This window comes from Anomaloglossus baeobatrachus, chromosome 6 (genome assembly GCF_048569485.1).
Source record: "Anomaloglossus baeobatrachus isolate aAnoBae1 chromosome 6, aAnoBae1.hap1, whole genome shotgun sequence".
NCBI lineage: Eukaryota > Metazoa > Chordata > Amphibia > Anura > Aromobatidae > Anomaloglossus > Anomaloglossus baeobatrachus.
The window spans coordinates 462751685-462773112 of record NC_134358.1 but is presented as its reverse complement, the minus strand read 5'-3'; the positions used below and the strand labels follow the sequence as shown (position 1 = coordinate 462773112).

The window sequence follows — 21428 nt, the reverse complement described above, 5'->3', positions numbered from 1 at the left end:
ATTTCATAAAACGTCTCCTACATTGTAAAAATGTTTTCAAAATTCCACATACTGACCTGAATACCATATCATTAAGCCATTCTTGTAATTTTTTAAATTCTAGTCAGCAGCTATGTTAAACTTATGCATTAATCAATTATCCCATCATACCAGTCCTATCAAAGCTTACAGTACTAAATTCGGTCTATTGGGTAATATTTTTATGTAGCTTACTGACCTGAATCTGTTCTGCAGAAACGTGGATCATATGGGATGGTCGATCGCCGTGCTGATGGACCGCGTTACTTTCTTGTTCATAAATAACATCTCTTTCTGTTTGGGGAAGACTTAGAAACCTTCGAATCATGGAGAGATTTTCCCACAGAGTCCTGTTTTCTGGTGAAGGATCTTCTTTCCATCTCAATAATTCACACAACCAACCCTGGAAATGAATGAAAAAAACAAATCAACCTTGTTTCATTACATATTCAAAACTGTATTTCTAATTGAATCATTTTTCATGTGTTTTATTTGCCAAAGTCTCTCCTTTGGATCTGTATAACATTCAGTGTTATCGTAAAAAGTGCAGATACGAGCTATTTTCTTTGGCACTCACTATACTGATATACAGCACTTTTCCTGCACACCAGTGTGAAGAGTTAAAACATTAAAGGGGTTGTCAGGTTTAACTCCAAAAAGCTGTAGTCACTCTATAACAGTGGAGACTTATGAATCCTCACATTTCAGGCACTGTGCACTGTGAGGATTCACTTGTTTCAGCATCAGGAACGGCGGTCAAATTGCCGAGAGAATGCGATATACATAATCCTGGCTATATTTCAACTAGAGGGGAGTAGTCTTGCTCAATGCAAACATGCTGTAGGGATGCGTGCTGAGAGAGCACGCATCCCTATAGTTGGATTCTAGCTGGGAGTATCCATATCACATACTCGAGCCAACATGACCACCATTCAGGGTTTTGAAAGAAGTGAATCCTTGCAGTACACAGTGCGTAAAGTGTGAGGATTCATAAGTCTGCATTCACATAGAATGAATAGATTTGTGGATTAAGACCAGACAATCCTTTTTTAAAAATGCATTTTTCCCATACCTTTACATGCAATTTAAACAGTAGTATAATATATTGCCATCTTTTTTTTTTAGAAAAATAATTTATATTTCTAATATGGATTTTCAAAATGTCTTAGAAAAAGTAAAATACAGTAATCATCTATACAAACCAAACATAGCAGTTATACATGTATCGACCTAGTTGTGAAAAAAGAAATTCAGATTGAGGTCACATGTAACCAATAATTTTTGTGTGCCCATTAGTGTTTCTGTGATTTAGACGTTTCAGAGTTGTTAAAATTAAGTATATTATATAGACACACAAACATTAATATCATATGCATAGAAAAACAAAAACCAAAGAACATCTCCCACTTTTTTTAATTTCTCATATATTGGTCCTTCTTAAACAGATCCATGTTTCAATGCATTTTTGTGCTCATTCTAACAATAAACTTATGTACAACAGTTGTTTATTCTTAATAAAATATTACTAAGGATGAATCATATCATAAAAATGTAATGTGGCTGTATAAGTTATGTATGTCACATTCTTGGATATTAAAAGTCACCTTTGAATGACCATAATAAAACAAAAGGTTTACTTTTAGCTTACAACACAATCATGACCACGTTACTTTGAAACACTGTTTTCAGAATGTCCTGTATGCGCTGTCAAGTAAGTTACGCAGTTATATGCTATTAACCACTAAGTTTTATACTGTCCACCATTGGTCATGGGCAAATATGTCGAAATTCAAACTTGCTAATATTAGCCAGGACATTAAATTTGCATCAAACTTATTCAATGTGAATTGATTGTTCTTGCATGTTCTGGGTTCTCTCCAGACCCCAGAGCATAATAAATGTAGGGTGAAAAACAAAAACAATAAAAAACTTCAAGGGTCACTTGTTCCGACTCCGCAATACCCTGTCTAGTCCTCTCAATAATTCTCTTAAACTTCTTTACTTCACCTCATATTATGTACAGGAGAAACCAGAGGTCCATATTGTGGTACTGCGGCAGCAGGACAGGTGAGTGATGAGGTTATATATATTTTTCACTCTTTTCCAAGCCTTCTATGAATTTCATACCTAGTGGTCTGCTGCCATCGGGAAAAGCCAATTTTTTTTAGAAATGTTCTAACCAAATTCAGATTGCCTTGAACCGGGCATATATATGCATTAATGTATTAAAATGCTAGTGCATGCCTGTTACGGTTCCCGTTTCTGGAGATCTGTGTGTCTCCTTATCCTTTGCTGTGGTCTGGCTATGCTATATCTTGGTCCCAGGTCTGTGTGGCGCTGGAGACTATGTTCTGATTGCATGCTACTGAGCATGTGCGAGCGCTGGAGACTAAGTCCTATCTTGGAGCCACTGCACATGTGCGGGTGACATCATCGCTGACACGAGGTCACATGTCTCTGACACATTCTAAGCCGATTGGCCGCTGGTCATGTGCTTATGACGCTTTGCTCTGTGATAGGCCAGTGTGACGTCATTGCTGACGATTCTCGCAGCGGATTGGCTGGTGTCCTCCATCTTGGATGAGGCACAGAGTCTATATAAGACCCTAACACATGCTGCTCGGCGCTCAGTCCTCTTGGTTCCTGAATAGGAGTAGACGCTCTGTGCATGTCCCTTGCGGCACCTATTGTCTATCTAGGTGAGCGTTATCGGTAGGGTAACGCTCTTGTACCTTGCAGCTTATGCTGTGGTCCGTATCCTCGCACCTTAGTGGAGCGGACATAGGCAGGTGCTTGCTGCACATGGTCTGACTGGGCCTTGTGGTTCAACTCTGAGGTGAGCGCTATCGGTAGGGTAGTGCTCCTGTACCTTTCAGCTGTGCTGTTGTCCGTGTCCTCGCACCTTAGTGGAGCGGACATAGGTAGGTCAGGTGGTCGTTGCCTTCTAGGGTAACGCTCCACTACGCTGCCTCCTGCAGCTGTCCGTATCCTCGCACACTAGGGGAGCGGTCATAGGCAGGAGTTTCAAGCTAGCAGCATTGCTGCTGTCTGCATCCTTGCACCCCAAGTAGAGCGGACATAGGTAGGTGCCATATTGCACACACTACACTTAGGCGGGCTTTGCACGTTGCGACATTGCACGTGCGATGTCGGTGGGGTCAAATCGAAAGTGACGCACATCCGGCGTCGCAGTCGATATCGCAACGTGCAAATCCTTTTTGATACGATGAACGAGCGCAAAAGCGTCGTTATCGTATCATCGCTGCAGCCTCCGACATTTCCATAATGCCGGTGCTGCGACAGGTGCGATGTTGTTCCTCGCTCCTGCGGCAGCACACATCGCTGTGTATGAAGCCGCAGGAGCGAGGAACTTCACCTTACCTGCCGCCGGCTGCAATGAGAAGGACGGAGGTGGGCGGGATGTTTACATCCTGCTCATCTCCGCCCCTCCGCTTCAATTGGCCGCCTGCCGTGTGACGTCACTGTGACGCCGCACGACCCGCCCCCTAAGGAAGGAGGCGGGTCGCCGGCCAGAGGGACGTCGCACGGCAGGTATGTGTGTGTAAAGCTGCCGTAGCGATAATAATCGGTACGGCAGCTTTCACTATATATCGAACGTGCGACGGGGGCGGGACTATCGCTGCAGCATCGGTAACACATTGTTACTGATGTCGCAGCGTGCAAAGCCCGCCTTAGTCTCTGTGACTGTTAACTGAGACAGGTGCTTTCACGCTCACAGATTGTGACACTTCTTTGCACTTTTATGTTGTATTCCTCACTCTTTTGCATTTCCACTCCTATGTTATGCTTAGAGGTAGTCGCTGTGACTTAAACAGTATACGCCGCTATTGGCCTTGGTGACACTGTGACGTAACAGTGTCAGTACCACTTTGGTGGTACAGGTTTCCCCTATCCTCTGCCCTACTCTGCAGCAGAGCTCTGCACGGTGGACCCTGACTGTCGGATAACCTTCCATTCGCTTATTATCCGACAGCCCCCGTAACAATGCCCTTATCATCTCCCGCCTCAACTACTGCAATCTATGGCCGCTCTGATAACAATCTAGCACCTTGCAGTCCGTCCTTAAATCTGCTTTCTGACTAGTCCACCTTTCTCCTGGCTTCTCCTCTACTTAGCTCCCAATTGCCCAACATATTCAGTTCAAACTATTAACAATGACGTATAAAGCCATTAATAATCTGGCTCCTCCATATATATCCGAATTAACCTCCTGATCTCTTCTTACAATTTATGGTCCTTTCAAGACGTCTTTGTCTCCTCCACACTTGTACATTTCTCACTCAATCACCTCCAAGACTTCTCTTAAGTATCCTCGACCCTGTAGAATTTTTGACCCAACACGTTTGATTATACTCCACATTCGGAACTTTCAAACTGAACTTGGAAAATCCATCTCTAAGAAAACTTACACCCTGCAATAACCCAGTTGCCACCTCACCACCACCAGAGTTGCACTAATTCCCCCCACCTTGATCTGCTGTCTCCCTCTCCATTATCCTATAGAATGTAAACCCACAAGATCAGAGGCCTCTCCCCACTGTCCCAGTCTGTCAAGCTCAGTTTTTTAATTGTAAGTTGTATGCAAACCCTTTTCACATGTAAAGAACCATGCACTCAATGATATTATGAACACAAAATGATAATAAAATAATACGTATATTTATTAGGTTTTCTTTTTTTTTTAAAAACAAAATGTCTTGGTTGATTAAAAAAACAAAATTAAATAAAAGGAAAAAACATGAATAAACACAACTCAGTCAAATCACTTGAACTTTCAGGATGTCGCTACTTTTCAATCTGACAAAGTTTAATTTGACACCTTCTGTTCCAAACACCCTGTTTCTCCTCAAAATTCAGCCTTTAGCGGAAGCCAATAACTTTGCTTGCCTCTTCCTTTAACTCGTTGGCACGAGTTATGTATGAACTGAAAATGCCATGCAGATGAATGCCGGGCTCTGTTCAAACCTGCTACATACAACACAAATCCTGTAAAGTTATGTATTGTAAAGTTAAATTTATTGTGAAATAAAGGTCTTAAATCCATCTGTCACACTAGAAATATTGTTATGCACTGCACCGCAACCAGGCACCATCTGCAGCTGTCTTGCAACAGTAAGCAAGAATATGCCGAAAATAATTTCAATGTCATTTTATTCAAATATATAAGGTCCTCAAAACCGAGTGTTTATCATTAATTTATATACAGCAGAGCTGAACTCGGAGGTAGAAATCCAATCATCTACATACGAGGAGATCACAGTCATACTGTAGATTTTCGGTGATTTAACGAGAGACAGTGAAGATGATAGTTTGCACAAGCTCTTAATTATAGTGCGCCACTCCCAGTTTTATATAATTTTCATTAGTTCTGTAAGCCTTTCATGAATCTTTCGCAAATTATGGAGATTTATAAACAAGGGTGGAGTATTAACTTATCTAAAGGTTTATTATTAAAGTAGGAGTAGTTAATATCTTAACTATATGCTTAAAACCTTTTAATATTTGGGAGCGTCGTAACCTTTAGATAACCCTACCTGAGCAATCATTATGTGTCATGTATGATATCCCAACAGCCAAAGCAATAAAATGGAGAAAAGAATGTTTATAACTAGTAAAACAATATGCAAGAACATAGTAGTAAATTATTACAGTTTACAAAAAGCATTGCTTAAAGGGCTATTCCAAACTTGGACTTCATGGCAGATTCATAGGACCTCCATTCAAGATCCTTATCTATTAATCCAAAGCAGAGGACATTAAAGTACCGAGAATCCCTTCAGCAGGACACTATGTTGCCAGATAATTGTTTAGGTACCTTTGGCATATTTTGATAATTGTAGGCCTCAATGATAAATCTCCAACTGAACCCTGAACTCTCAAGGGAAATCATTTCAACCATAAAACTATTTTAATGTGGACGTAGTTCTTTCAAAGACAAGTCCAGCTATACCTTTAGATGGCCAGTCTGTTCTTCTGTTGCTGAAAAATCAACGTTTAAATTGATATGCAAATGAGGTTGAATAGCTCTTTGTAGATTAGAAGCCTCTGTCACTCCAGCTCTATTCTGCACCTCCTCCTACTTGACTGATAGCCTCTATGCTGTGTGAATTCAAGTAAAGGAAGTGTCAGTCAAGCAGGGTAAAGCCGCGCTAGGCAGGGAATAGAGCTGGAGTGACACAGGTTTTGGATCTGCAAATAGCTCTCCAGCCAAATTTTGAATATGAATTCAAACGCTGATTTCTCAATAATAGAGAAACAGACTGACCATGTATTGCTATGCTTTTGTTTCTAAGAGCTACATACATATATAAATAGTTTTGGTGTGAAATCCTGCTGAAAGATTCCCTTTAATAACACAGTTTTTTTTATATGTGCCAATTGGACTTTTTTGGCCTTTGTATGATCCATGGTAGTCTGTGACTGCCAGCGAGCCTTTTAAAACAAAGACTCATTTCATCAGTTTTCACCACAACTATAGCAAAAGACTGAAATATTGTAAAAAATGTTATGCAACTTGTAGTTACATAAAAATTTGGTGACTTTTGGCATTTTTAAACTAGCTCTGGACAGCTCTCTTTTTTAGCAGGTAGGAGGCCAAAAGTGGCATAAATTAAGACAATAGACCCTCAATGAAATTGGTGCATCTTACTCATGAACACCTTTCATCATTGCATAGTTTATTTGTATCAAATAACAAAATGCAAAGGGAATGAAGCAAAGAGAAATCTACATCAAATCAATATTGATGTGATCCCTTCAAAACAGCATCAAAGCATTATTCTTTCTAGGTACACTTCCATCAGTTTTTTAAGGAAGTTTGAAAGCAGGTTGTTCCAAACATCTTGGAGAACTATCCACCTATCTTTTGTGGATGTAGGTTTGTGGAAATAAAGAAATCCTTCTGTCTTCATGTAATCCCAGACAGACTCGATAATATTGAGATTAGGGCTCTGTGGGGACAAATCATGGACTGCATGCGACTTCCAGGAATCCTTGTACTTTACGCTGAAGATAGTTCTTAATGACATTAGCTGTATGTTTGGCGTTGATGTTCTGCTGTAGAATACATTTGGAACTAATCAGATGCCTCCCTAATGGTATTGCATGATGGATAAGTATCTGCCTGTATTTCTCAAAATTTAGAACACAACGAAATGAGCAGCATTGAGGACTGTAGATGCAGTACTTACTCAAGGAAACTTAATGGAGCAGCTGGAAGACACATCATGCTTAATTGTTTACAAAATAGGAAGAAATCCAACAATACCAGCAACAAGTTTGAACCTGCTATACCCAGCTACTGACCGAGTTGCCAATTGAATCAACTATGCATGAAAATATAGGAACTGGGGTACAGAAAAATGGCAGCAGATGTTCTGTCTGGATTAAGGAGTCAAAATCGTAAATATCTGGCTAGAACAGGAGACAATTTGTGTGCTGAATGGTTGGACAGCGTTACACTTATCAGTTTTTGTAGGCAACAGTGAAGCATGGTGGAGGTTTCTTTCCTGTTCTGGGCAGCATTTCAGCAAATGAGAGTTGAGCATTAATGGTGTCCTCAATGGCGAGAAATAGAAACAAATACTCATTCATCATGTAATACCATCAAGGATTGTCTGACTGACTGGCTCCAAATATTCAGATATACCAATATATCAATTTATATTCAAATATATCCAATATTTTGCAGTTGAACAATGACCCCAACATACAGCCAAATGTTATTAAGAGCTATCTTCAGCATAAAAGAAGAACAATGAATTCTGGAAGTGATGATATGACCCCCAGAGCCCGGACTCAACATCATTGAGTGTGCCTGGCATTACATGAAAAGGCAGGAGGATTTGCACAAGCCTACATCCACAGATCTGTGGCTAGTTCTCCAAGATGTTTGGAACAACATCCCTGCAGAGTTTCTTCAAAAACTGTGTGACTGAGAATTGATGCTATATAAAAAGGCAAAGGTTGATCACAACGAATATTGATTAGATTTTCATGTCTGTTCATTTACTTTATATTTTGCTAATTGATAAAAATAAACTATTAAGACTTCTACTTTAAAAGCACTCTTTCTTTGACTTTTTTTTTCCCACCACACTTGCCTACATACACACACACACACACACATATATAATATATGTATATACAGCGAGTGAAACAACTATTGAACATGTCACCAATTTTCTAAGTTAATATATTTCTAAAGGTCCTATTGACATTAATTTTTCACCAGAAATCTGCAACAATCCATCAATCTATCCAGTCCACACAGGCAAAGAAATGAAACCAAAGAAGTCCAAAAAATGTAGTCATGTGTAATAAGGGAAAAAGTATTGAACACATGAAGAAAGAGAGGTGCAAAAAAACCATGAAGAGTCAGGAAACCAGAGGAGATCCATCAATCAGTAATTAGAAAGCAACCCTGCCACTTTGTGAAAAATAATAGCTGGTTCAACTAATGCTTATAAAATGGTGTTTCATTATCAATGTGCCACACAAGAAACATCTCATGATGGATAAAACCAGTCAGATGTCTAAAGACTTTCGCAACACAACATTATTGTTGCAAAACATACTGTACTAATGGCTCTGGTTGCAGAAAATTTTTAAAACTACTGAAGGTTCCAGTAAGAACTGTTTGGGCCATAATCCAGAAGTGGAAAGAACTTCACCATAAAATGATCCTGACCAGGTGCTTCTCGCAGGTTTTCAGACAGAAGAGTGAAAAGAATCATCATAAGAGCTGTCCAAGAGCAAATTCCACACGTGGAGAGCTACAGAAAAAGATTTGGAATCAGCAGGTACAATTGTTTCAAAGAAAACAATAAGGGGTACTTTACACGCTGCGACATCGCTAGCAATTGCTAGCGATTTCGGATGCGATAGCACCTGCCCCCGTCATTGTAATGATATTTGGTGATCGCTGCCATATCGCTACGGCAGCGTCACACGCACATACCTGTTCAGCAACGTCGCTGTGACTGCCGAACAATCCCTCCCTCAAGGGGGAGGTGCGTTCGGTGTCACCGCGATGTCACCGCGACGTCTATAAGTGGCCGGCCAATAGAAGCGGAGGGGCGGAGATGAGCAGGACGTAACATCCCACCCACCTCCTTCCTTCCGCATTGCCGGTGGACGGAGGTAAGGAGATGTTCGTCGCTCCTGCGGCGTCACACATAGCGATGTGTGATGCGGCAGGAACGAGGAACAACATCGCTACTTACCAGACAACGATTTTTTGTTATTAAACGACCTCTCCAAAACAAACGATTTTTGTCTTTTTTGCGATCGTTTTAGGTCGCTCCAGCCTGTCACACGCTGCGACGTCGCTAACGGCGCCGGATGTGCGTCACAAACACAGTGACCCCAACCACATCGCTTGAGCGATGTCGCAGCGTGTAAAGTACTCCTTAGTGTTTGTATATGAACCTCTGAATTTGAACCTCTGAATTGTAAAGCTCTGCGGAATATGTTGGCACTAAATAAATAAAGATTATTATTATCATAGTATTATACTCAACCTCTATGGCCCGTATCACGCTTATCATGCAATACACAATTGCTGAACAAATAGCATGTACAAGTGAGTTTAAAGTTTGCCTAACAACATTTAGACAAGCCTGTGAAATACTGGGAACATATAGTCTGGTCAGATAAGATAAAAACTGAATTTTTAGGATACCATAATGCACACCATATTTAGAGGCCAAAAGGCACTACATATCACCCCGAAAACACCATACCAACAGTGAAGTTTGGAGATGGGAACATCATGGTCTGGGACTGTTCTTCAGCATACAGCACTGGCAAACTTCATGTAATTGAAGGAAGGCTGAATGGACAAATCTACTGAGATATCCTTGATAAAAATCTGCTGCTATCTACTAGGATGAAGATGAAACGATGGTGGACATATCAGCAAGACAAGGATCCCAAACACACAGAGAAGGAAACTCAATTGCATTCAGAGAAAGAAAATAAAGCTGCTAGAATGACTGAGAAAATCACAGGACCTGAATACAATAAAAAAAATGTATGGAATCAACTAAAACTCAGTTCATAAAAGGAGCCCATGGATCCTTCAAGATTTAAAAAGGGTTTGTGTGGAAGAATGGACCAAAATCACACCTAAGCAATGCATGTAATTAGTTTCTCCATACAGGAAAAGCGGTCATCACCGCTTTTGTACAAAGCATTAAATAAATTTCAGTAAGCGCCTTCAATATTTATTTCCCCTGTTATTTCTTATCACACATCACAAAATTTATGGATATCTATGGTTTGATTTCTTTGCCTGTGTGAATTTCATGGGTTGTTAGTAACATCTGGTAAGAAATTCATGTCAACAGTACCTTTAAAAACATATTTACTTAGAAAAATGGTGATGTGTTCAATATATATATATTATATACATATATATATATACACATACACACAGAGTATATATACAGTATATATATACAGTACAGACCAAAAGTTTGGACACACCTTCTCATCTCTAGAACAACTATTAAGAGGAGACTTTGTGCAGCAGGCCTTCATGGTAAAATAGCTGCTAGGAAACCACTGCTAAGGACAGGCAACAAGCAGAAGAGACTTGTTTGGGCTAAAGAACACAAGGAATGGACATTAGACCAGTGGAAATCTGTGCTTTGATCTGATGAGTCCAAATTTGAGATCTTTGGCTCCAACAACCGTGTCTTTGTAGAAAAGGTGAACGGATGGACTCTACATGGCTGGTTCCCACCGTGAAGCATGGAGGAGGAGGTGTGACGGTGTGGGGGTGCTTTGCTTGTGACACTGTTGGGGATTTATTTAAAATTGAAGGCATACTAAACCAGCATGGCTACCACAGCATCTTGCAGCGGCATGCTACTCCATCCGGTTTGCGTTTAGTTGGATCCTCATTTATTTCTCAACAGGACAATGACCCCAAACACACTTCCAGGTAGTGTAAGGGCTATTTGACTAAGAAGGAGAGTGATGGGGTGCTACGCCAGATAACCTGGTCTCCACAGTCACCAGACCTGAACCCAATCGAGATGGTTTGGGGTGAGCTGGACCGCAGAGTGAAGGCAAAAGGGCCAACAAGTGCTAAGCATCTCTGGGAACTCCTTCAAGACTGTTGGAAAACCATTTCCGGTGACTACCTCTTGAAGCTCATCAAGAGAATGCCAAGAGTGTGCAAAGCAGTAATCAAACCAAAAGGTAGCTACTTTGAAGGACATATTTTCAGTTGTTTCACACTTTAAGTATTTCATTCCACATGTTTTCATTCATAGTTTTGATGTCTTCAATATGAATGTACAATTTTTAGAGTCATGAAAGAAGGGAATTTTGTTACTTACCGTAAATTCCTTTTCTTCTAGCTCCTATTGGGAGACCCAGACGATTGGTGTATAGCACTGCCTCCGGAGGCCACACAAAGCAATTACACTAAAAAGTGTAAGGCCCCTCCCCTTCTGGCTATACACCCCCAGTGGGATCACTGGCTCACCAGTTTTAGTGCAAAAGCAAGAAGGAGGAAAGCCAATAACTGGTTTAAACAAATTCACTCCGAAGTAACGTCGGAGAACTGAAAAACCATTCAACATGAACAACATGTGTACCCGAAAAACCACCAAAAATCCCGAAGGACAACAGGGCGGGTGCTGGGTCTCCCAATAGGAGCTAGAAGAAAAGGAATTTACGGTAAGTAACAAAATTCCCTTCTTCTTCGGCGCTCCATTGGGAGACCCAGACGATTGGGACGTCCAAAAGCTGTCCCTGGGTGGGTAAAGAAATACCTCATGTTAGAGCTGCAAAGACAGCCCTCCCCTACGGGGAGGCAACTGCCGCCTGCAGGACTCTTCTACCTAGGCTGGCGTCCGCCGAAGCATAGGTATGCACCTGATAATGTTTGGTGAAAATGTGCAGACTCGACCAGGTAGCTGCCTGGCGCACCTGTTGAGCCGTAGCCTGGTGTCGTAATGCCCAGGACGCACCCACGGCTCTGGTAGAATGGGCCTTCAGCCCTGATGGAACCGGAAGCCCAGCAGAACGGTAGGCTTCAAGAATTGGTTCTTTGATCCATCGAGCCAGGGTGGCTTTGGAAGCCTGCGACCCCTTGCGCTGGCCAGCGACAAGGACAAAGAGTGCATCAGAGCGGCGCAGGGGCGCCGTGCGGGAAATGTAGATTCTGAGTGCTCTCACCAGATCTAACAAATGTAAATCCTTTTCATACCGGTGAACCGGATGAGGACAAAAAGAAGGTAAGGAGATATCCTGATTAATATGAAACGAGGATACTACCTTAGGGAGAAACTCCTGAATGGGGCGCAGCACTACCTTGTTCTGGTGGACCACCAGGAAGGGAGCCTTGGATGACAGCGCTGCTAGCTCAGACACTCTCCGAAGAGACGTGATCGCTACCAGAAAGGCCACTTTCCGTGATAGTCGAGAGAGTGAAACATCCGTCAGAGACTCGAAAGGCGGCTTCTGGAGAGCAACTAGTACCCTGTTCAGATCCCATGGATCTAACGGCCGCTCGTACGGGGGGACGATATGACCAAACCCCCTGCAGGAACGTGCGTACCTGCGGACGTCGTGCTAGACGCTTCTGAAAAAAAAACACCAATAGCGCCGAGACTTGCCCTTTAAGGGAGCCGAGCGACAAGCCCTTTTCCAACCCAGATTGCAGGAAGGAAAGAAAAGTAGGCAATGCCAATGGCCAGGGGGACACTCCTTGTACAGAGCACCAGTAAAAGAAAATCTTCCACTTCCGTGGTAGATCTTAGCAGACGTGGGCTTCATAGCCTGTCTCATGGTGGCAACGACCCCGTGGGATAATCCTGAGGACACTAGGATCTAGGACGCAATGCACAGTAGGTTCAGGGCCGTAGAATTCAGATGGAAAAATGGCCCTTGGGACAGTAAGTCTGGCCGGTCTGGTAGTGCCCACGGTTGACCGACCGTGAGATGCCTGTCGCCAGAGCTCTTTGATCGTCATGAAAACCGGGACCTTGCTGTTGTGCCGATTCGTGAAACCCGTCCGGGTGCAGATACCATTCTCCTGCGTCCACTCCCTGGTGACTGAGGAAGTCTGCTTCCCAGTTTTCTACGCCCGGGATGTGAACTGCGGATATGGTGTATGCTCTGTCTTCCACCCCTAGCAGAATCCGGCGGACTTCCTGGGAGGCTCGCCGACTGCGTAGTCCGCCTTGGTGGTTGATGTATGCCACCGCTGTGGATTGTCCGACTGAATTCGGATTTGTTTGCCTTCCAGCCACTGCAGGAAGTCTTGCAGGGCCATATGCACTGCCCAGAGCTCCAGACAATTGATCTGAAGAGTGGACTCCTCTGAAGAGAGTCCTTGATCGTCTGAGAAAGGGGGACGTTCCTGTGTAGGGACATCGACTTCCCCTCCCATTAGCGAAGAATGTTCTATTGAAGTGGACGCAGATGAAACTGCGTGAAAGGGACTGCCTCTGGATGAGGTGTCTCCTTGAAGGAGAGACTGCACCCCCGTCTGTAGTGACCGCTGTTTGTCCAGTGGAAGCTTCACCATCGCTGAGAGAGTGTGAAACCCCAAGCTAAGATATGCCAGCGATTGGGTTTAACTTTGAAAAGTTGAGGACCCACCCGAAACTCTGGGAAGTCTCCAGCGCCATGTTCAGGCTGTGTTGGCATGCCTCTTAAAAGAGTGCCTTGACAAGTAGATGGTCTAAGTAAGGGATCACAGGGTGACCCTGAGAGTGCGGGAGTGGTCCCACTGCTGCCATGAACTTGGTGAAAACCCGTGGGGCTGTCGCCAGACCGAAGGGTAGGGCTACGAACCGAAGATGCTCGTCTTCAATAACGAATCGTAGCAAACGCCGGTGCTCTGGAGCAATCGGCACGTGGAGATAAGCATCCTGATGTCTATTGATGCTAGGAAATCTCCTTGAGACATTGAGGCAATGACGGAGCGGAGGGATTCCATCCGGAACCGCCTGGTTTTCACGTGCTTGTTGAGCAGTTTAAGGTCCAGAACGGAACGGAAGGAGTCGTCCTATTTTGTCACCCCGACCAGATCGGAGTAAAAAGTGTCTCTTGTTCCTGAGGAGGAACCGGGATTACGACTCCTACTGCCTGCAGCAGAGCCTCGGCTCGGCCGGTGAGGAAGTTTTTGCGACAAACTGTCTCTCACCCACCGGCCATTGACCTGTGGCAGTTAAATGTCGCTAAAGCGGGGGAGTCTGCCACCGACCGCGGACGCGGAGAGAGAGTGCTGAAAGTCATGAGGAAACCGCCTTGGTAGCGGTTCCTCCGGCTGCCTTCTCCGGGCGTGATTGAGCCCGCCAGGAACCTGCGCCCCTCTGAGCCTTTTGAGTCCTGTTGGACGAGGGCAATTGGGACGTGCCCGAGCCTGGGAAGGACCGAAACCTCGACTGTCCCTTCTCCTGATGGGTCTTGTTTGATAGCTGGGGTAAGGAAGAATCCGTACCCTTGGACAGTTGAATGATTTAATCCAACCGCTCACGAAACAGTCTGTCACCAGATAAAGGCAATCTGGTTAAGCACTTTTGTGGAAGCAGCATCTGCTCCAATCCCTTAACACTAGGAGCGTAACAACACGGAGTTGGCGGACGCCACTGACGTACGGCTCGTAGAGTCCAGGACAGCATAAACAGCTTGAGTCGCAATGCCGACATTGCGAGGTGAAGGACGCTACTGCGGCCAAGATGTACATATGACCGCGTCCCTCTGCGCAATACTAGCTGAAATAGCTTGGAGTGCCTCTATGGCTGCGAATGCCGGGGCAACCGACCCGCCGATAGGGCTATCTGTCTGTCAATGGCATCTTTAAGTGAAGTCCCATCTTCCACTGCAACTATAGATCTAGCCGCAAGCCTGGAGATTGGGGGATCCACCCTTGGAGCGCTTGAGCACGTCAGGGGGGAAGAGACAACGCGTATCTTCAATACGGTTGGAGAAAACGCTTATCGGGATAAGCGTGGTGTTCCTGGACTGCTTCTCTGGAGTCAGAGTGACCAGAAAAGTACTCAATATACGCTTGAGATACCGAAATAGGGATTTCTTCTGCTGTGAAGCTGACCCCTCCACTGGAGGAGTTGAGGGAGAAATACCCAACCTTCCATTGATGGACGCTATAAGATTATTCACTATAGTGTCACCATCCGGTGTATCCGGATTGAGAGCGGTCTCAGGATCAGAGTCCTGAACAGCTACGGCTGCCTCATCATACAGAGAGTACTGTGATGAAGTCGAGGGCCGTTCTTAGGGAGCTCGCTTAGGCCGTCTGGGACTGTCGTCCGTGTCAGAGCCTGCACCCTGGGATGCATGGGACCCTCCTGGAGCCATGATTTGTTTCGAAATCAGGGTGGCCAGGGGCATTGAATCAACATTGCCCAAGGTCTGTCTGGACTGCAAAGTCTGTAAGATGTTAGTCATAGCCACAGACAATATATCAGCGGAAACTGCAACTCCGTCCCTGTCCCTGGACAGGGATCACAGGTGGTTCTTTTGGCCACCTGTAGCAGAGACCCCGTTGAGTAATTGCACACACTGGGGGTCCTGGAACAGTCGCATGCAGTACAAGCAGCATAGAAAGCCTGTGCCTTGGCACCCATGCTTTTTTTTTTTTTTTTTTTTGCTGTTGCTGTCTAGCCATCTAGGAGCATTAGCCAAGAATAGCGACCGTACAGTGCAATGTATAGCATACAAGCATGAAGTACAATAAACACTTCAGCACATGCAGTACAAGGAGCATAGAAAGCCTGTGCCTTGGCACCTTTGCTTTTCTGCTGCCGTTGTCTAGTTATTCAGGAGCATTAGCCAGGAAAAGCGACATACAGTGAATGTATAGCATACAAGCATGAAAATAACCACTGCAGCACATGCAATCCAAGCAGCATTGAAAGCTTGTGCCTTAGCACCCTTGCTTTTCTGCTGCTGTTGTCTAGTCATCAAGGAGCATTAGCCAAGAATAGCGACATGCAGTGAATGTACAAGCATGAAAATAAACTCTGCAGTACATGCAATCCAAGCAGCATTGAAAGCTTGTGCCTTAGCACCAGTGCTGTTTGCTGCCGCTGTCTAGCCATCTAGGCGGGTAGACAGCCAAGAATAGCCCTTACAGTGCAATGTAAAGTATACAAGCATAAAGGACACATGACACTGCAGCACATGCAAGACAAGCAGCATATAGAGTCTGTGCCTTAGCACCCCTGATCTTTTGCTGCTGTTTCTAGGTCTGCATCCTGAATAGCGACCGTACAAAAGCACAACAGGACACTTCGGCATTAGTGGGTCAGCACTTTAGTTGCCGCTTACCGGCCGCACAAAAGCGGGTGTGTGGCGCCGGAATCCTGTGCTGGTAGCTCAGTGTCTCCGTTTTCCCGCTCTGCGTGCCGGAATGGCTGCCGGCGTCCAGAGGAGAGGGGCGGGCCGAGGGCGTGCCCGAGACAAGAGCGGGAACCCGGCGCCCACTGTGTCTAGTAAAGGGGGCTGGAGAATGCAAATAAGGCTCCAGCCCTCGGCGCTGCTATAGAACAGCGTCTCTCCCTGTCCCTGAGTGACAGGGTGGGGGCGGGAACGAAGCGGCGCTAGGCCGCAAAAGCCGGGGACTAAAGTTAGAAGCGCCGCCGCCGTAAAAGCGCGGTCGGCGCGTCCCCGGCACACTACAAGTCGCAGCTGCGCCGCCGCTCCAGGGGCGGTCGGCGCGGCGGTCCCCACACGTAAAGTCCCCCAGTAATCTGCAGGGACTATAAGCCCAGCGCACAGCGCTACAGTCCCCGGCGCACTAGCACACCCAGCAAGCCTGGAGTGTGCGTGGCCTGCCATACGGGGACACAGAGTACCTGAAAGTTGCAGGGCCTTGTCCCTGAACGGCACTCCCGCTCCACATCCAGCAGGTTCTATGGGTCTGTGGATGGAGCCCGGCCTCAGGGCTTGGTGGCCGGAAAGATCCCACTTCCTCAGAGCCCCTCAGGGGGATGGGGAAGGAAAACAGCATGTGGGCTCCAGCCTCCGTACCAGCAATAGGTACCTCAACCTTACAAACCGCAAGTGGGGTGAGAAGGGAGCATGCTGGGGGCCCTAGTATGGGCCCTCTTTTCTTCCATCCGATATCGTCAGCAGCTACTGCTGACTGAACAGTGGAGCTTATGCATGGATGTCTGACCTCCTTCGCACAAAGCAGAAAACTGGTGAGCCAGTGATCCCACTGGGGGTGTATAGCCAGAAGGGGAGGGGCCTTACACTTTTTAGTGTAATTGCTTTGTGTGGCCTCCGGAGGCAGTGCTATACACCAATCGTCTGGGTCTCCCAATGGAGCGCCGAAGAAATAAAGAAAACTCTTTAAATGAGAATGTGTATATCATATATATATATATATATATATATATATATATATATATATATATACACACACACACACACACACACATATGTATACATTCACAGACACACACAAACACTAATATGGATATATATATATATATATATATATATATATATATACATATATATACATATACATATATATACATATATATATATATATATATATATATATACTAGAAGGTGGCCCGATTCTACGCATCAGGTATTCTAGAATTTACGTATTGTGTAGTTAATGTATGATTTTTGTTATATATATATATATAGATGTTGTTGTCTGTAGTTACCAAGTGTTTGTGTAGGGGCTGTACATGTTCTGGGTGTTGTCTGGGTGTGGCGGGGGGGTGAGAGCGGTGTTTGTGTGTTGCGTTGTGTGTCGTTATTTGTGGAGCGCTGTGTGTCTGTATCGTTGTGTATGTGTGTTGCGCGGTTTGTGTGGGTGTGTGTTTTGGGGGGAGGTATGTTTTGTGCAATGTGTGTGTTGTGCGGTATGTGCGTATATTTGTGTGTGCCGCGGTGTTTGTGTGTTGGGTGTTGTGTGTGTGCGGCGTTGTCTGTGTGTGTGGGTGTCTGTGTAGGGCAGTGTTTGTGTTTCCCAGTGTGTGTGTGGTGTGTTGTGCAGTGCGTGTGTGGCAGTGTGTGTGTGTGTGTGTTTTGGGGGGAGGTGTGCACCCCCCATCCTGCTCCATCCCCCATGCTGCGCACCCCCCATCGTGCTCCATCCCCACTCCCCATTGTGCTCTATCCCCCATGCTGCGTACTCCCCATCGTGCTCCATCCCCCATGCTGCGCATTCCCCATCGTGCTCCATCCCCCATGCTGTGCACTCCCAAATGTGCTCCATCCCCCATGCTGTGCACTTCCCATCGTGCTCCATCCCCCATGCTGCGCACTCCCCATCGTGCTCTATCCCCCAAGCTGCGCACTCCCCATTGTGCTCCATCCCCCATGCTGCGCACCCCCCATCGTGCTCCATCCCCCATGCTGCGCACCCCCCATCGTGCTCCATCCCCCATGCTGCGCACTCCCCATTGTGCTCCATCCCCCATCCTGCGCATTCCCCATTGTGCTCCATCCCCCATGCTGCACACTCCCAAACGTGCTCCATCCCCCATGCTGCGCACCCCCCATCGTGCTCCATCCCCCATGCAGCGCACCCCCCATCGTGCTCCATCCCCCATGCTGCGCACTCCCCATTGTGCTCCATCCCCCATGCTGCGCATTCCCCATCGTGCTCCATCCCCCATGCTGCGCACCCCCTATCGTGCTCCATCCCCCATGATGCGCACCCCCCATCGTGCTCCACAGTCACACATCAGACAGTAAACACGCACACATCTGATCACATATACTCACACACACACCCCACTTCTCCCTGTGCCCACCGGTGTGCGGTCCCAGCAGCTGTGCTGCACGCCATGCTCCTCTGCCGACACTCACAGATCCGATCGCATACACTCACACACACACACACACACACACACACATCAGAACACACTCACGCACATCCGATCGCATACACTCACACACACACACACACACACACACACACACACTGACGATATCGCACATACGCGCTGACACAATCACAACATCCGGAGATACCACATGCTTCCGGCCATGTGATCCTCCGGCAGGTCCTGGAAGATCACTGCACGCACAGGATCGCCGCCGAGAAGCAAGCGATATCACGGGATGTTGTGAGTATGTGGATGCGATCTGATGTGTGTGTGAGGTGTGTGTGAGAGTGAGTGTGATCTGATGTGTGTGTGTGTCTGTTCTTATGTGTGTGCGTGTGTGTGTGTTCTGCCGCTGCAGGACGTGGATGCGATCTGATGTGTGTGTGAGGTGTGTGTGAGAGTGAGTGTGATCTGATGTGTGTGTGTGTGTGTGTCCGCCGCTGCAGGACCTTGATGCGCTCACCTCGGGGTGAGAGGCCATTCCGTGTGGGGGGCGGAGCCTGGGCGAACGGCCAATCCGTGCGGGGGGCGGAGCCGAGGCGAGCGGCCAATCCGTGCGGGTGGAGGAGCCGAGGCGAGCATCCAATCCGTGCGGGGGGCGGGGCCATGGCGAATCCGTGAAGCCGAGCGGCCAATCCGTGCGGGGGGGGCGGGGCCATGGCGAGGCCAGCGGCCAATCCGCTGTTTGTCACCGTAAGGACATGGCCAATCCGTGCGAGGGGGTGGGGGCAGACCCGAGGCGAGCGGCCAATCCATGCGGGGGGGAGGAGGCGAGGCGAGCGGCCAATCCGTGCGGGGGGGCGGGGCCATGGCGAGGCTAGCGGCCAATCCGCTGTTTGTCACCGTAAGGACATGTCACGGTAAGGACACAATTTTGGAGCAAGACAGACAGGCAGACAGACAGAATAAGGCAATTATATATATAGATACACACACACACACACACACACAATATAAGTACGTATAGAGAGATGCATGGCTATGCTTAGCAATAAAATAAAAATTGAGAGCAAAAAGGCATGGAAATCATTTTAAATTATTTACTAGGTTAAAAGGGTGAAATGGTACTTTAAATACATCAGATTTCATCATCTCTGCCATTTTTGGTGGCAAAGTGGTATTGATCTTTTCAAATGCTTAAAATTAACTATTTCCAGAAGGTCATTATTTGATTAAAGACATTAGAGTTGAGGGCAAAAATGATGCACTTTGTCTTCCTTACCATTTCAATCACAATGTAATATAATATGAAATATGCCCTAATGATAATGAGAAAAAAACACCGATCCAACATTGCAAATGATATTCTATTTCCACACTCAAACTACAACCATCTGATACAGATATTTTGCTATGTACTACTGTTGGATTTTTAGTGAAAAGATTGAGGGAATTTCTTTTCTTCCACCAGTTACTCTTCCTGCAAAACAGTTTTGAACCCAATTCTACAATAATCGAAAAGGGGCATAAAATAAAGCACGTCAATCTGGTATACTAATGTGACCCATAAAGAGGATAACATGATTCACCATTTTTATTATAGAGTTATTCCCCTCTCTGCCTATCATTGTTGAGATGGAAATAACTGCTTCTAGTTCTGGGCCACCAGAGGCAGGGTTAAAAAAACAGCTAACTAAAGCAATGCTACACTGTTTGCATAACTCCCCTAAAGATTTGTTAAAGTTGCAAAAACAGCAACACAAAGTGAGATATGCCGTTGACGCAACTCCTGGGTTGCAAAAACAGTGGAGCTCGTTATGCTACCCAACGTCCGTAACTCCCATCCATTCCTACGGTAGTTATGCAAACGGTGGAGTGCAGCTGTACTCAGCGGATTTTGGAATTCAGCATCTGGTGGCTAAACCCTAAAAGCAGGAAGACCATGAGAGGCAGATGGAAAAAAGTTTAGGGTAGTGACACATATGTTGATCTAGAAAAACAGAAATCGGACAACTGGACAATAAGCACTTTTTCTCCATACAGTTAAGTCTGGTACATAAAGGGAAAAATATCCCCCAGGTAGGAAACGTGTCAGTCAACTGTTCAATCGTCCGAAGCCTGACAAGCGTCGGCGAGGGGAAGAGGAGAGGCAGGGTATCTCCATAAACCCTAGATGATTGATCGCCTGAATCATTGTGTTAGGCAGACTATCTAATAAGCTAAAAGGGCATAAAATAATTTTTAAAACGATGATCAAAATGGCCTACTTGGATCATTAATTTAGTACAAAGTTAAGGTCAAAACCCATTCTATTGGCCATTCGAACAAAAATGAACATGTTTTTCAACATGTCACGAAAGATAGTTTTTTTTTTTTAAACCTTGCATAAAACTCCACCTAGAGGGGTCTGGAGTGGCGTAACAATACATTTGCTACTTTTTAAAAAGTCGCAATTGATGAATCAGGCCAAAACATGTAGAATGACTAAGCTCTGCTTACACAGAATAAAACAACAAGGCGAGTCCATATAAAATAGACTTAAAAGAGGTAGAAATATAATAATGAATTGGGTGGAAAAAAAAGAACAAAAACTCACAACACTAGACA

At 45.4% G+C, this 21428-nt stretch overlaps 1 protein-coding gene across 6 annotated transcripts in view; it reads right to left on the bottom strand.

The window, feature by feature from the left end:
- The window catches only part of SATB1 (SATB homeobox 1), a 255722-nt gene that overhangs the window by 6442 nt on the left and 227852 nt on the right, over positions 1-21428 (bottom strand). For all 6 annotated transcript variants that reach the window (XM_075315301.1, XM_075315298.1, XM_075315303.1 and 3 more), the window contains one exon: positions 218-421. In XM_075315301.1, coding sequence (XP_075171416.1) covers positions 218-421 — 204 coding nt within the window. The remainder of the gene's footprint in view (positions 1-217; positions 422-21428) is intronic.